We start from the raw sequence: 15118 nt of genomic DNA, 5'->3' as shown, positions 1-15118 counted from the left end.
CCTGAAGGAAGGAGCCGGAAGAGCCGGTGACCGGGATGCGGAGGGTCCGAGAGGATTTGGCACGCTCTTGTCTTAGTCCTGTCCTCAAGGGTGGGTAGGGGGTACCCACAATTTGCCACTTAGCATTTTATTTGATTTATTACATTCATCACTGGTGCTGTGGGGGTTTCTGACAAAATACATTTGTCAACGGGGGAGAGTTATTTTCGATCTTCTTCTTCTTTCTTTTTCTCATTAGGTTTTTTCTTGTTTGCTTTTCCTCACTAAGCCATGTCTGACCCTCTGCGACCAGTGACGTCAGCAAACGCCTTCCCAACCGCGCCGATGAGTCAACACTATGTGAAGGCGGCGCTCATGGGAGTTGTAGCGGTTCGTTTTACAGATGCAATTTGAGAAAACTACAAACTAGTTACAAATAATTCATGCCGATTATAATTGCGCTGGGGGAGGGGGAAAAAAAAAAAAAAACTTTTTTTTTAAACAAGAAATTCTTTAATAAGTGGGGATATACCACCAATAAGTGTTTTTGTGGTCTGCCTGAAAAACAAATAAAAGACAATTGGAAAAAATACCTGCAAATAGGTAAATCCGCAGGTGCGGAATCACGAATATGCGGGGGGGGGGGGGGTCCACTGTGTATATACAAAATTGGACCGGCCAAAGTGGCTAGTGGCAGTGGCTGTGTTAACCGCCACTTCTGAAATTTCCGCCCACATTTGACGGCTACGTGGGTGTTCATGTCAAACCCCGGATGTACCTACGTCACGATATTTAATGCACAGACACGGTTTAAGGTCACCTTTTGTGTGTGTGTGCGTGGCACAAGAAGATGAATCCCATCTCGAAGCGCCTCTGAAGATGAAAATGCGAAAAAAGCACCAAGACAGAGGAGTGTAAGCATTATGAAGCATCCAGCTGAACAATTTGATTTTCTCCTCTCTTGCTTCCCACTTTGCGCCCTTCGCTTCCTCGACTTGCTCGCTTATTGACGTGCGCTTATAGACTGAAATGTGACTTGTGGAAAGGTCATCGCTGGTACTTTTCCCCCCAAAAAGGTGCCCGTAAATGCTCGGGTTTTACGTACAGTAAAATGTTGCCTGTGAGGCTTGCGCAGCCCACAGCAATCAATTACACACACATCAGCCACTTTGTGTTTCCCAGCAGGAGGTAAAGCTAATTACGGACATTACCTCATTGTAAGTGTGTGTGCAATGCACCGTGTTGCGTTGCGTTGCATTACACCACGTGTGCGTGCGTGCGCGTGCGTGCGTGTGTGTGTGGACATGACTGCAGCTCATATTTCCCAAGAGTCCAGATTGCAAAGCCCACTCAGTAAATCATCCTCTGCACCTCCTTCCAATACTCATCACAAACTCATCTCTTGAACTTCTTCGTGAACTCCATAATCCCTGATCGCAGTCACTCCCAGTCGTCGCAATTCAGCTCCGAAGATAACATCTGACGGTGTTTGGCGTTGCTTTTTTTTTCTTTTAATTATCACAAAATGTTTCGTAGTTTTTTTCCCCGCTTTTCTTTCTTTCCCTTTTTTTCTGATGTTGCATTTTCAACAGATATTGCAAATCTTACCATTAGGTCAAAAGTGCATCATTCTTTTAGTTTTTAGGATTATTATTATTTTGTTCTGAATATTTGTTTCATTTCCTTATTTTATTTATTTTTATTGTATTGTATTTTAATATTTTTACTTTTATTTACCATGTCCATTTTCATTTTATTTATTTAATTTGATTTAATTGTATTAGTTTTATTTAATTTATTTGTATTTTCATTTACATGTCCATTTTTTAGTTTTTATTTTTGCTTTATGTTATTATTTTTTTAAATTTTCATTTTAATGTTGTTTTTTTCCTCACCTAAATTTGTGGGATTTTGTCAGCCCAAAAAGTACTGCGGCTAATGAAGAGAAAACCTGACTGATGAATCAAATGTGATGATGCATCCACATTGGGGCTGCGCGTAAGCTGCTGCAAGCCTATCCCTGCTGACTTTGGCTGTGAGGCAGAATCAGAATCAGAATCAGAATCATCTTTATTTGCCAAGTACGTCCACAAAATTTGTCTCCGGTAGTTGGAGGCGCTCTAGTACGACAACATCATGTTTATGTGCATCTTTTTGCACAATTTTTGCACCAAATTAAATGAATGTACTGGCATTACTAGATAACTCGCAACCCTTTACTGCTCAGTTTTTTTGTCCATGTCTTTCTGTCTCCAAAGTGTTCTCTGTCACTTGACCGTCTGTTGTCGTACTCGAGCGGCTGCGACTACCGGAGACAAATTCCTTGTGTGGTTTTTGGACATACTTGGCAAATAAAGATGATTCTGATTCTGATTCAAAGTATTTTGAAAAATATTGCAGAATCTGACATTTGTGGGCCAAATGTGTAGCATGTAGCATAGAATCAGTTGCTCCTAATGGTGGATGAACATTCAGTAAACAGCTTTTTTTTTTTTTTCAGCAGCCAACCTACGAAATATTAGTGAAAATCTATGCTGTAAAATAAACTGTTTCGCCTTGTGCAGAATTGCAGATGCATATTTAGCGATCTGTGTCTTTCATATTTTGACCCCTTGGTGAGGCAGCGAGCTGAGATATACAACGTGGAGCATCATTATCAAATGCAGCCTCAGGAAGATCGCCGTGGAAACGGGAGGTGCAACGTGGAGCTGCAGAGGAGACATAATTAAAATATATATAGTATATCTTTTTTTTTAAAGCGAAAAACAGCAAGTGTGTGTACACACACGAGCATGAGGAGGAGGGAAAAGGCAGCAGGCAGAGTGAGGAAAATTGATTAGGGGAGGATGAGGATTTTGCTTTTTGCTTTGTTAGATTTTTGGACTGAGGAACTAATTCAGTTAATTAGTCTTCAGTAAATGCCACGCTGTATTGAAAAAAAAAAAAGAAAGCGGAGATGATAGACACACGAGGTTTTCCTTCTGAAGGACCAAACATTGCTGCGCGTTTGTGCCGTCGATACAGAACAGCCACACAAAGAGAAGGCCAGAAAATGGTGCACACTCCCTCAAGTGGTGCGCAAAATAATCACAGTTCAGTTATATTTAACTTTAAAGTTCAATGCATTCAATATTTAAGAATGGTTGCTTTTTAAACTTCTATAATGGGAGTCACTGTGCCAAAAAATGGACTGGTGGTGTAGGAGTGTAGTCAATAGCTACCTCCTATTTCTAATGACTTGGAAATTGGGCGATGGTGCCGTTTCAAAGTTTAACCAAATTTCAGCCGTCTAGCTTTTGTTCATAACTGATTTGCCTTTGATGGATACATGAAACTCCCAAAAATGCCACAAATGTCTCTAAGGGGTGGAATCATGATTGAATCCGATGTTTTGTTAATGTTCAAATTGGCGGCACGGTGGACATTGACATTCGGCCAAGGGGGGGCAATTGATGGCCCAGGACGGCCTCTGCGAACACACACACGCAAATTGTGCGTTTTAGACATGAATAATGCCGACGTGCGTGTGCTGGGGGGCACGGCGCTCCCCGAGGCGGGTTGAACGCTGGGATATTGCGCGGGAGGCGGCAGGCACGCACATGGAAACACACTGGCAGACTGAGCGGAGAGCTCCGTCTCCTTGTGTTCCTCTTATAGAGCTCCACCCCTTCTGTTTGTGAAGGCACACACAAACACACAACTGCAGACAAACATGGCCATGTGCACTCCACTGGGAGAAAAAAAAACCCAAAAACAACTAGACCAAATGCAACAAGTGCAGGCGCTCGCCACCGAACGGAGAAAAGACGCTTCATGATGTCGACATCCAACACTGGCAAACCACGGAACAGATTCATTGTATAAAAGTAACATCAAAAGTACCAAGTCCCAAAATGTACATTCCGATTAACAAACAAACACAAGGAAATCAAACAACAGGAAAGCTGACAAAACTCCAAACGTGACTTGCAGAGACCGTGAGCCCAACACAAAGCGGAGAAGTGAATACAAGCAAATTGACAACGAGGCACACCTGTGGCTGAAGGGAGCTGATCGGTTGACATCAGCAACGGGGCTGACAAGAACAGTTGGCGAGACGTAACATGAAACAAAAGTAAATCCATTCAAAACAATGCGAAAGGCCACAAACACGGATCTTGACAGAATGTGTCTGATAATAGCTTGAACATTTGTGATATGCTTAAAACAGGCCGAATTTCTGGATTAGCGCGTTGATTATGAAGTTAGGAATTAGGTTTCACAGAAAGAAGGTTTCACTGTTTGTTACTATCTGCACACGATACGTTTTTTTTTTTTTAGTACTTAGTACCCGTGACACAATCATTAACCACTTTATTAGGGATGGCCGCAATCCAATTCCAAAGACGAAGTGCATTTTAAAAAATACCTTGAAATAGAGAAGTATGCTTTGTCTTGCGTATTAATCCAAATGCACCTATAAAATGGATCCGACTTGTGAGTTTTTCAAAATCCGAGCGAATTTTCTGCTTTGAATTGCAGGAAAAACTAGAAGATACAAGCGCTGTATGGTTGCAGCGAACTCAACTTGCCAACGAGCATCAATCAATCTTCCAGAAAGAGCCTGCAAGCTGTTTTTTTGCCACTCCCACTTTACTGTCAAACGAAACGCAAAGAATTGGACTTTGTGTCTTTTAAACAACCACATTACTTCGCCTTTAAGTCCGCTAGCGTAATGCTAACACATAGTGGGAAATGCCACAGACAGGCTAATAGCTGTGGATGCGGCCGTGTTATAATGCTTTAAGGAATGGATATTACAACACAAACAGTGAAGCAACACATGCAGACATACAATGTAACAGTATGCACAAGCATATATTATTTATCTTCTGCGAAGAACGACAACAATTACTGCAGGTGACTGAGTCACTTGCAGGAGTAGTGAAACGCTTCTTTGTTTGTCTGCATGACTTTATTATACTGCCGCCCAGTGGCCGAGTCACGCACACCAGGAGTAGTCACAATGCCTTAGTCATTCTTGACGCACAAACCTTTTTCATTTATTTCTATTACTATATGCTTTTATAAAGTAAAATATTATAGAACGCTATTTTCCTTCTTAATAAGCCTATCAAAAATATATTGTATTTTTTCTTCCAGGCTGTAACCGATTATTGGCATTTTATTCATTTCAATGAGGAAAGATGATTTGAGTTGCAAGCGTGGTCACGGAACGAATGACTGTGTTTGTTTATTATTTTTGTGGTTTTACTTTGTAGTAATGCAGAACCGCATCATACTCAGCGGTGTTTGTAGTATTATATATCGTAAATAATGAAAATTGTCATGTCCTGTAATCTTTTATGACGTCGTATTATTGAGCTTTTGGTGAGGCTGAGCGAGTATTCGGACTCGGAAGCTGCAATTGATTTGCCCGGATGCCAACGAATAACGTTGTCTGAATTGAATCTGAATCTGAATCTGAATTTGAATCTAACCATGTCAATGAAGTCAACCATCTATCCATTATTTTTGATACCGTACAAGTCAAAATGCAAAGTGTGTAACGAACATCACTGTGTTCCCCCCGCCCCCATGTCTCCCTGTCTTCAGAAGCCCTTATCCCCCTCCCCTCTTTCCCATCTCACTCCCCCCTCCCTGTTCTGCTTTCAGGCGGTGGAAGCTATGCAGTCCTTCCGTGAGCGCACTGGCGGTTACCACAGCAACCAACCCTGCTACCAGCAGGAGCCCCACGAATTATCACGCCTGGAGACGTACCGACACCCACATCATGCTCACCCTCAGCTTCCCCATCCGGGCCCTGGCCCAGGGCTTTCGAGGTCAACGTATGAGGCCCGCTCACTGGTAAACGCCACAAGTATGTCTACAGCCACGGCGGCAGGAATCGGAGGAGCGCCTAAGGACATCTACAGCCAGCCAGCCTACCCCGGTTTCCCGGTCAATGGTGGCGGGAATGGAAACGGAGGCTTGGCATCCTCGCAGGCGAAGAAGAAAATCCTCAAATTCCCGACGCCAAGTTCTGGTCAACATCTACAGGGCCATGGAGGTTACAGTAACCCCCTGGGTCCTGGGACCTACTCAGCCCAGTACATGGGCGGGGGCCACCTCCAGCAGAAATGGGAAGACCCAGCTCAGTTGACGTCGTACGAGCATGAGATGGTTGGGCGTATGGAGGCTGGGGGTGCCCCTGCCCCTAACTCCTCACAGTACATGGAGCAGAACATGCTAGGCCACTCCCAGCCCCAGTGCCACCAGCCCCCCACCCCCTCTTACCCCAGCCCCCATCACCAGTCACACCCAACCAACCCTTCCCCTTCTCCTTTAGTCTATCCACAAAGTCACCTGCACTATCCCCAACCTTCGCCCTCTCCTTCACCTTACATAGAAAAGTGCAGCCCCATGCCGCCGTGCTATAAAGGTTATAGCATGACCCCGACTTCCCAGTATGGCAGACAAATGAGCAACCACAGTAATCTGAAGCAAGGAGGCTACAGGCCATCCCAGAATAGCTACACCTACCAACACTCGAGAGCTTATGAGCCACAGCCTTCACTGCAAGCCATGAGCAACCCCCAGGAAACCCACCCAAAATACCAGCACTTCAGCCAACCACAAGCCAACTACTGTCTCTCTGAACTGTCTGTGAGGTCGCCGGAACAGTATTATCAAACTTGCAGCCCCTCCTCAAGCCACTCTCCCGCGCGCTCAGTAGGACGCTCCCCTTCATACAGCTCCACCCCTTCGCCGTTAATGACCAATCCGGAGTCATTCCAGTACGGACAACCGCCCATCACCCCAGGGGCGGCCTCGTCGTCGTCCTCCTCCTCAGCAGGCCACCAAGAGCAAGGCGGTTCCAATGCGATGTTGTTGCCCCCACGCTCGCACCCATCACCCAGTGTGCCCCACGCAGCGTCTCACAGCTTCACAAACACACTGCAAGGACCCACCGTGAAGGAGCGGTTCTCGGAAAAGCTGCTGTCAAACCCCAGCCTGTGGAGCCTGAATGTCCTCACCTCTCAGGTAGAGAACATATCCAACAATGTCCAACAGTTGCTACTTTCAGAGACTCTGGTGGCCAACAAGAAATCCACCAAACGAAACAGTGGCGGAAGCAACAGCAGTTCTGGAAGTGCAGCATCCTCCAGAAAAGGCGAGGAGTACAAAAGTGCGTATCCCGAAAGTGCTGGCAGTGTAGGTGGAGGCCCAATGCAGGAGCTTTACTCTAATGTGCAGCATCAACGGATGCCTATGGAACTACATGAGGGAGGCTACTCCAGCAGCAGTGATGAGCAACTGGAGAGAGGCTACTTCTACAGAAGCCAGGGCAGGAGTCCAGCTCAACCTCCCAGCAACACCCACATTAACGTGGACACGGTCTCGTCCTGTTCCATGACATCTCCAGATGACGTGTCCACCAGGTCTGGAGACTCAGGATTGCACAACTTTGCTCCTGACCCAATTAGATGTCAGTCAGTGCAAGGAGGAGATACCACTCCGGTGAAGAGCATCAGTGAGGGGAGGTCTCCTATCAGCCTTACAATTCCCAGTCCGATTAAACCTGACACAGACTCATCTTCGGACATACAGCAGATCATTGAGCCTGTTAAAGAACACTTTGAGGAATCCGCATGGATGGAGAAGTCAGCTGACAAAGAAGCGGAGACTAGGCCAAAAACACCTGCATATGAAGGAGACGTAATTCAACCGACAGAGAGAGAGGAGAAATGGTCCGATGAGGACAAATGTTCATTTCTATACAGCCAAGTAAACAAAGGGCAAGCAGAAAAAGACTTTTGCTATGCGGAGACTGTGTTTGAAGGGGTCCAGAGAAAATATGACCCAGATTCACTTGAACAGTCCCCAGCTGCGTGCTCTGACTCAAGCCACAATTTTGTCCAAGAGATAAAAGAAGCATACAAATCAGAGTCGTCAATTGCTTCCGAGAGCTCACTGAAAACTTTCAATCCTGTGAGTGACTTTGAACAGGATCAATATTCCACAGAGAAGGAGGACAGCACCGACAACGCCTCTCCAACCTCTCAAATTGAGAAACATTCAAAGAAGACAGAGAGCCAAGAATTGATTGAAGAGGACAACGATGAACAAGAAACAGACTTAGCTGAACGAAAGCAGTATGCTCTTTCCCATTCCCTCTCTGATGAGTTGAGGAAGGAACGAGGGGAGGAGGAGAACATTTGCCAGTCATTGACTTCTGAGTTCATGAATAATAGACACGGATCTGAGAAGCCTTCTACAGACCTTTGCAACAGGACAGAGAATCAAAGGCCCGAGCGCCATAGTGACAATGAGCTTGCAGGAGTGCCAGCACATCCAAATGTGGCAGCGGCGCCGGATGCTTCTTCCAGAGAATCGGCCATCGGTGATACTGCTCCGCAGCCCCAATCTGCTATGCCGGTCTTCTCCGCTCTCAATGATAATCACATTGATCACAGCGATGCTAAAGTGCTGGAGCCAGACTCTCCCCAGCTGCCTGGGAAGTCAATACTTCCCTCAGCCCCCTCCTGGGCAGACACACCACCCTCCCCGAAGAAAGGTGACGAGGACATGGAGCCGGGCCTCAGCTGCTCCAGTGCCGTGACCCCCTTGGCCAAGCCAGAGCCTGTGGCCCCATCTGCTCAACCCAGGGCATTTGGACGTAAGCATGCAAGGGGGAGAAGGAAAATGATGCTCTCAAGTGTGGCAATCAGGCGACAGCTAAGCTTGGAAAGGGACGAAGAGAAGGACGAAGAAGGAGACCCCCTGGCCTCAGAGAAAACCTGCAGGCCTCACAGCAAAACTATTCTGTTCTCAAATCAAACTGACTTAGCCCATCAGGAATCAGTAGTGAGCCAGGCAACCAAAATGTTCACTGAAGGCCTGAGTTCAAGAATGTGCACACGCTCATTCAACGCGGCAGACTTACCATCCAAAGGCGAGGCTCATTTGAAAAGAAAACCGGGCCCAAAACCTGGACCCAAACCAGGACTAAAAAATGGATCAAAAACAGGGCCAAAACCGAGAAGCAAACCAGCCCCTAAACTTGCCCCGAAGCCTGGGCCAAAACCTGGACTTAAATCAGGACTAAAGGCTGTGTCAAATACACCAGTTCCAGCAGAAAACATCGAGGCTCTGGGGAAACAAAAACCAGGGTCCAAACCAGGCTTAAAACCTCCATCAAAACCTGGGCCTAAACCTGTTTCAAAGTCGAGTCCAAAACCAGGACTCAAATCTGCAGATGCTTTGCCACCCACTGAAAACATAACCATCAAGGCCCCTGTTGGTCGTCCCAAAGGCTCAGTTTCTAAGGTGAAGCAGACCCAACAAGAAGAAATGATTCCGCATTTGACAGGGCCACAAGGCAGGGGCAGAAAAAATATAAAGACTACACTATCACAAATACACCAGGAGATAAAAGTAATAAACCATGACGAAAAGCCCCCAAATGACATCAAATCACAACAGAATGACAGTCAAAATATGACCTTAAGGTCAAGAAAGCCCTCACAGACGAAAGTATCAAAAGAAAAGGAAAAAAACATGCACAAAGATCTTTTAACACCAGCCCTGACAGAAATTGGCACAACAGATTGTTGTAAAAAAGAGGAACGTTCAACTAAGGAACAATCTCTTACTCCTTATATTGTGAAAGACATAGATACTCCAACAGAATGTCCTGCAATGCTTCCAGCTGAAACTATTGAAGAAAAGTCCATGCTTCCACTAAAATGTCAGTCATCCATGGAACCCTCTCCAGTGCCTGTGAAGAAAAAGAGGGGCCCAAAGCCTAAACCGAAACCACTGCAACCTCAAGCCGCACCACTGGAGCAAGTTGTCTCCACACCTAAAGAGGCAGACGTTCCGGGGCCCAGAAGAAAGAGAGGGCCACCCAAGAAGGAGTCTGAGGTCCCCTATCAACCCAAACATACTCCCTCTAATGTCACTGAAAGTGAGCAAGGCGATGTGCCAGTAGTGCCTCCTCACTGCCCCACTAGAACAAAGGTTCTCCCTCCACGGAAGGGCAGAGGACAGAAATATGAGGCCATGGTGCAGAAAATCACATCGCCTAGCTCGAAGAAATACCTCCCGACTCCTCAGACAGACATCAATCTCAACGATGACGCAACAACTAAGGACTTTTCTCCGCACGCTCTCAAAGACGGGGAGACGGCTATTCCTGTAAATGGCGCTGAAATGATGGAAAGCGAAGCGAAAAGCAGACTAGAAGGTGTGAAACACCCTGAAGGTGCCACAAGAAAAGAGGTCAAACGAGAGAGTGAAAAGCAGGAGATAAGTCAAGGAGCACCAGTGTCAGAGGACTTGAAACAAAGGCTGTTAGAAGAAGATCTAAATGATGATGGGCCAATACAAGAACATAAGCCTGGGACAATGCGCAATGTCCAAAGAGCGATGGAGGCTCAGGTAGACCTCGGTCCTCGAGAAGAATGGACCCAACAGGCAAAAGCGCTTGTAAATGCAGATGTATCTACATCCAAGTCCTCAAAAAGGAAGCGATGGGCCATGGTGGAGAGTACAGATGCCTCTGTCGTAGCTTTGGAAGCGGGGAGCCTAATAGTGACAACCCCGAGAGCGGCCAAGCAGAGGGCCATTAAAAACAACCATGAGATGCACTTAAAGCAAAAGAGGAAACGAAAAGGTCAGGCTGCACCAGAAGAAACAGAAGCAGCAAAGGAGATCAAAGTTGAAGCTACAGAGCAACAAGACGGGATAGTGGAAGAGACGATAACCCCTTCAGAGGTGCCCACAGTGCCAATCAGTACAGATGATATCAAAGAAGGCCCCGTGGTTGGCAACATAGAACTCGTCCAGAAATCGAGAAGAGGAAGAAAACCATCTGCAAATCCAGTTAAGCGGAAACGGGGGAAATCCTCATCCGAGGAGATTTCTGACAAGCCGGTGAAAGTCTACAAAAAGCCGGGGCCAAAACCTGGAATGAAGGATGCCTTGGAGGTCATAGAGGCGGTTGTGAGGGCTGCTGGCTGTGAAGCAGAAAAAGTGGAGCGGGAAAAACAGGAGGCAGAAATAGACACGTGTGAAAAGGACGACCCCGTTGTGGGTCCTGTGGTGACAATATCAGAAAAACAGACTGAGACCATTTCTGTAAAGAGATTCAGAAACAAGCCAACACAACAAAACCCTCTGTCTTTCTGTCCGTATGTGCGAATGAACAACTCCAGAGACTTTTCCTCTTGGTGCGCCATCGTCAACAAGCCCGAGGATGTGCAAGTGTTTCAAAGACGGAGAAAAAAGGGAATTCTCCGAATGAAGAATCCTTTCACGGTTGCAAAGATAGTGCCGCACACCGCCGCTATGCTACAAGGACCCACGGTAAATACGGCTCTAACTGGTAGGCGACTTATGTGTTGCCTGTGCGGAAAACCACCAAACTACAGAGATTTGGGCGATCTGTGTGGACCGTACTACACAGAAGATGGAGTTCCTCGGAAACTGTTGACCATTGAGCCCACACTTTCCCCTGGCGATGTCCCAGAGAAGAACAACAAGGTTAAAGGTAATGAGGAACCATGTACATCAAAGTCAAAGGCTGAAGATGAGGCTGGCGGAGAGAAAGCAGACAACACACAAGAATCACCTCAAGCGGGCAGTAGTAGCAGGCATCACCATTGGCCGTACAGGCGAGCAGAAAGAAAAGAGAGGACGCCACGGAAGGGCGTTCCTCGAAGGATACCACTCCGAGAGAGGTTAAAGAGCATGAAGCAGCTCCAGGCCGGGCTTTCCAATAACCAAGACGGCTTGTTCCAGAGGCGGCAAGAAGAAGCAGAGGCCAGCGAGCACTGGGCCCATGAAAACTGCGCTATCTGGACCAAGGGGGTGATTATGGTGGCCGGGCGGTTATACGGACTGAAGGAAGCTGCCGACAACTCAGCCCAAACGGTATGAGAGCAAATTATCATCAAATCAATGAGCAGCTGCTTCGAGATATTTCTGCTAACTTTCAAACTCTTGTCCTCTGCTTTCTTGAATGCATCCTCTCCATCCCTATACGTGCTCGGTCACTTTTTCTGTTTCCTGGTCCCGGCCCATATGTCCATCTGTTTGACTAACCCCAGAACTGCCACAAGTGCCAGATTGCGGGGGCGTCCCTCAGTTGCTGTTGGAGAAGCTGCTCTCGTAAATACCACTACGTCTGCGCCAAAGAGATAGGTAAGAGAACACAGCAGGAGACGAAAAGTCGCAACAAAAAAAAGACCTGATCTGGGGGTGGGACAAATACTGGCAGAGAGGAGCGAGACGTTAGTGAGGGGAGCGCTATGAACAGAGATGAGGAAGCGAAGGAAATAGGAAGCTTTAAATGATGAGGGGAGAAGTAGGATGCTGAAGTGCTTGAGAGGGAGACAAGCTGGAGGAAAGGCGGGTCGACATGCTTGAGTCATTCATTCATTCGGCGACAAGATGGCTGAATGTGCAGGTTTTATGTCGGCGTGCATCACAAAATCTGTACACACCTATTCTGCACGATTGCTTGACGTTTGTCTGTATGTGTGACATGCAGCGAGTGCGCAAAACACCGAACCACCTGAAAAGTTGAGAAGGATTTTAAAAATCAATTTAAGATCAACTGTGACAGGTCAATTCAAAGCCAGGATACAGCGCAGTTCACGTCGCAGTCGAGAGGGTCAGGCTTTGAAGATGGGCAAGTTCTCTTGGGCCAAAGTGATGCAATGTTCTGTAATAGTGGAAATGCTTCGATTTCACTGTTGTCTTAATCCACGATTCACAGGGAACAGAAACAGGGGAAACTCGCACCTTGTTGCCACGGGGACAGCAATAGGCAAACGTGATAAGGCAGAATTTTCACTGGGTCGTGTTGTAGCATCTTGCATGCATGATAGTCAGACACTCCGACACTGATTGCATCATCCGCAAGGCCTGAATAGGGAAGTGCAGCTGACTGTGGCTAACAGACTGTGACTGGCTGGCTTTCATGGAAGACTGTGATTGGCTGACAGATCATGCCTGACACATTGGCTGTCTGGCATGGCAGACTGTGAAAATGGGATTGCTTTAACTTCAGTTCGACCTTGACTTACAAGTGGTCTCATTTCAGATTTTTATTTATTTTATTTTTTTTTTTTTGAAGCACGACTTGTCGTTTGGTTATGTTTTTTTTTTTTTTTTTTTTTTTTGCTTTGACTTGCGACTCAAACTCCTTTAACAACATGCAGGAGTTTGTTTGGCAGCTCGTCAACAATTCTTCAAAAAAAGAATTTTCAAGCACCCAGCTGAAATTTGCTGTCAAACGAAACATAAAACAAAGGCAATTACATGGTTTGTATTTAAAACAACCACATAGTTTTGCCTTAAGAAAGTCTTTTTGGCTTAATGCTAACAATACAAACTGCCATAGGTGAGCTAATGAATAGCATCTATGTGGCGGTGTTGTAATGCTTTTAGCAACGGATATAAAAACTTCCTTGTTTGTATCCTTTACTCTTTACATTCTATTTAATTATATTATTACTTTGTTTTAATGAAGTACAATATAGAGGGCTACTTTCCTTATTAAAAAAAACTTTTTGTTGTTCTTTAGGGCCGCAGGCTGGAACGGATTTTGGGGAATTTCCATTTTTTGGACACCTCATATGTACTGTATTTCAGGGTCAAAAGCAATCATTTTTTTTATACATCACCCTTGTATGAATATATTGTGCAAGTGTACCTAATGTTGAGGCGCTACCCCGCACTAAGTATGTGAGGATTTAAAAGCCTGCCACGTCTGCCGGGGGCTCGGGGGTTGGGGTCGGGGGCATGAGGCCCATTTCCCTCCTGCTGATGCATCAGCCAAACGTGACGGACGCATCCTCTCCTCATTCTTTGCCTCTCCATTTCTCTTTGCTCATTTTGCCTTTGTGCTCAATTTAAGATGCTGATGGTGCTGACTTGTAACGTGTTGCTGTTGGACTTCTTATTCTCCCTTTTTCTTTTTCTTCCTCTTTAACTGTCCAGGTTGCACATTCCACGAAGATGACTTCTCCATCAAATGTCCCAAACATGAGGTATGAACATCACACACACAAAAAAAAAAGCACAAATAATCGCTGCAGACTCAACATGAGTCGTGCGTGAGACAAGGACGGGGGGGGCCGGGGGGTCAGCGGGGTTTTAGTGCCCTCACACACAAACAGTGTGTGTAAAAACATGAAGAAGACGGCGTTCCCACAAGCACACTTGAGTGGACAGCTTCGATTTTCCTCTGCGTTTCTCGTCGTCTTGCTTTCTTTTTAGTGTTCCTCGTGGAACAAAAGGCAATTCACACGACCGCCAGGCACCAGGGGCTTCTTTTCACTTTTCAGGTGGTCGTCGTACTTTGTGCACTTGCAGTCGTGGCCCCAGAATCGAGTCTCATTCAATCCAGTCCATTCAGTGTTATTGCGAGAGCACCAAATAACAACAAGGCATCAATCAAAAATGTCAAAGCACATTTCCTTTGGCAACAAAAGCTGTGCAGCTCGCAGATCCAAAGCGGCGCAAATACGCCATCTACATGGATCTCTTGGTCATTACAGTGCTACACAAAGCTGAATTTCACTGACAAGCTGGGCGAGACCCTCTTCCATGCCTGCCCGTTGGAAATGAAAATTATATGTCAGTGGCAGTAAACGTTTGGAATCCAGTCGACAAATTTAAAATGCTAGTAAACACTCGTAAATGTTTGTTTGTAAGATGGCGTTTGCTAAGAAGACCGCCATGTAGCGCACACTGAGTACCACTAGAGGGAGCCCGCGTAGCACTCACGGGATGGATGGCTTTGCTGTCAGACAGACGCCATCTGGTGGTGTTGCGTCCTCACCGCAGCCTCAAAGAGGAAGGTCAACGGCAGCAGGAGGCGGGCGGGCGAGAAGGGGCGTGAGGCTGACATTCAGCGGGGAGCATCGCTGCATTGCATCCTTCCCTCCTCCCTCTTGTTTCTCTTCTCGCCCGCGCAGACTGACAGTGATGAAACGCTGGCTGCTGATCAAAACACCCCACCCACCATCACTGCCTGCGACGTGTCTCGCATGCTACACACACACACACAATTCTCTCATCTCGTTTCTCCTTCCTTCCTTCGCTCCCCCGTGCTGCTTTTTGCTCCCTCGTTCCGTTCACCTCTCAT

The 15118-nt window shown here is 46.4% G+C and overlaps 1 protein-coding gene across 3 annotated transcripts in view; it reads left to right on the top strand.

Annotated features, from left to right (window-relative positions):
- LOC133466260 (retinoic acid-induced protein 1) overlaps window positions 1-15118 on the top strand; it is a 66217-nt gene that overhangs the window by 47315 nt on the left and 3784 nt on the right. For all 3 annotated transcript variants that reach the window (XM_061749788.1, XM_061749787.1, XM_061749786.1), the window contains 3 exons: window positions 5575-11895; window positions 12072-12165; window positions 13969-14018. In XM_061749788.1, the coding sequence (XP_061605772.1) occupies window positions 5647-11895; window positions 12072-12165; window positions 13969-14018 (6393 nt within the window). In that variant the 5' untranslated portion in view covers window positions 5575-5646. The remainder of the gene's footprint in view (window positions 1-5574; window positions 11896-12071; window positions 12166-13968; window positions 14019-15118) is intronic.

This window comes from Phyllopteryx taeniolatus, chromosome 16 (assembly GCF_024500385.1).
Source record: "Phyllopteryx taeniolatus isolate TA_2022b chromosome 16, UOR_Ptae_1.2, whole genome shotgun sequence".
NCBI lineage: Eukaryota > Metazoa > Chordata > Actinopteri > Syngnathiformes > Syngnathidae > Phyllopteryx > Phyllopteryx taeniolatus.
This window is presented reverse-complemented; position numbering and strand designations above follow the sequence as displayed.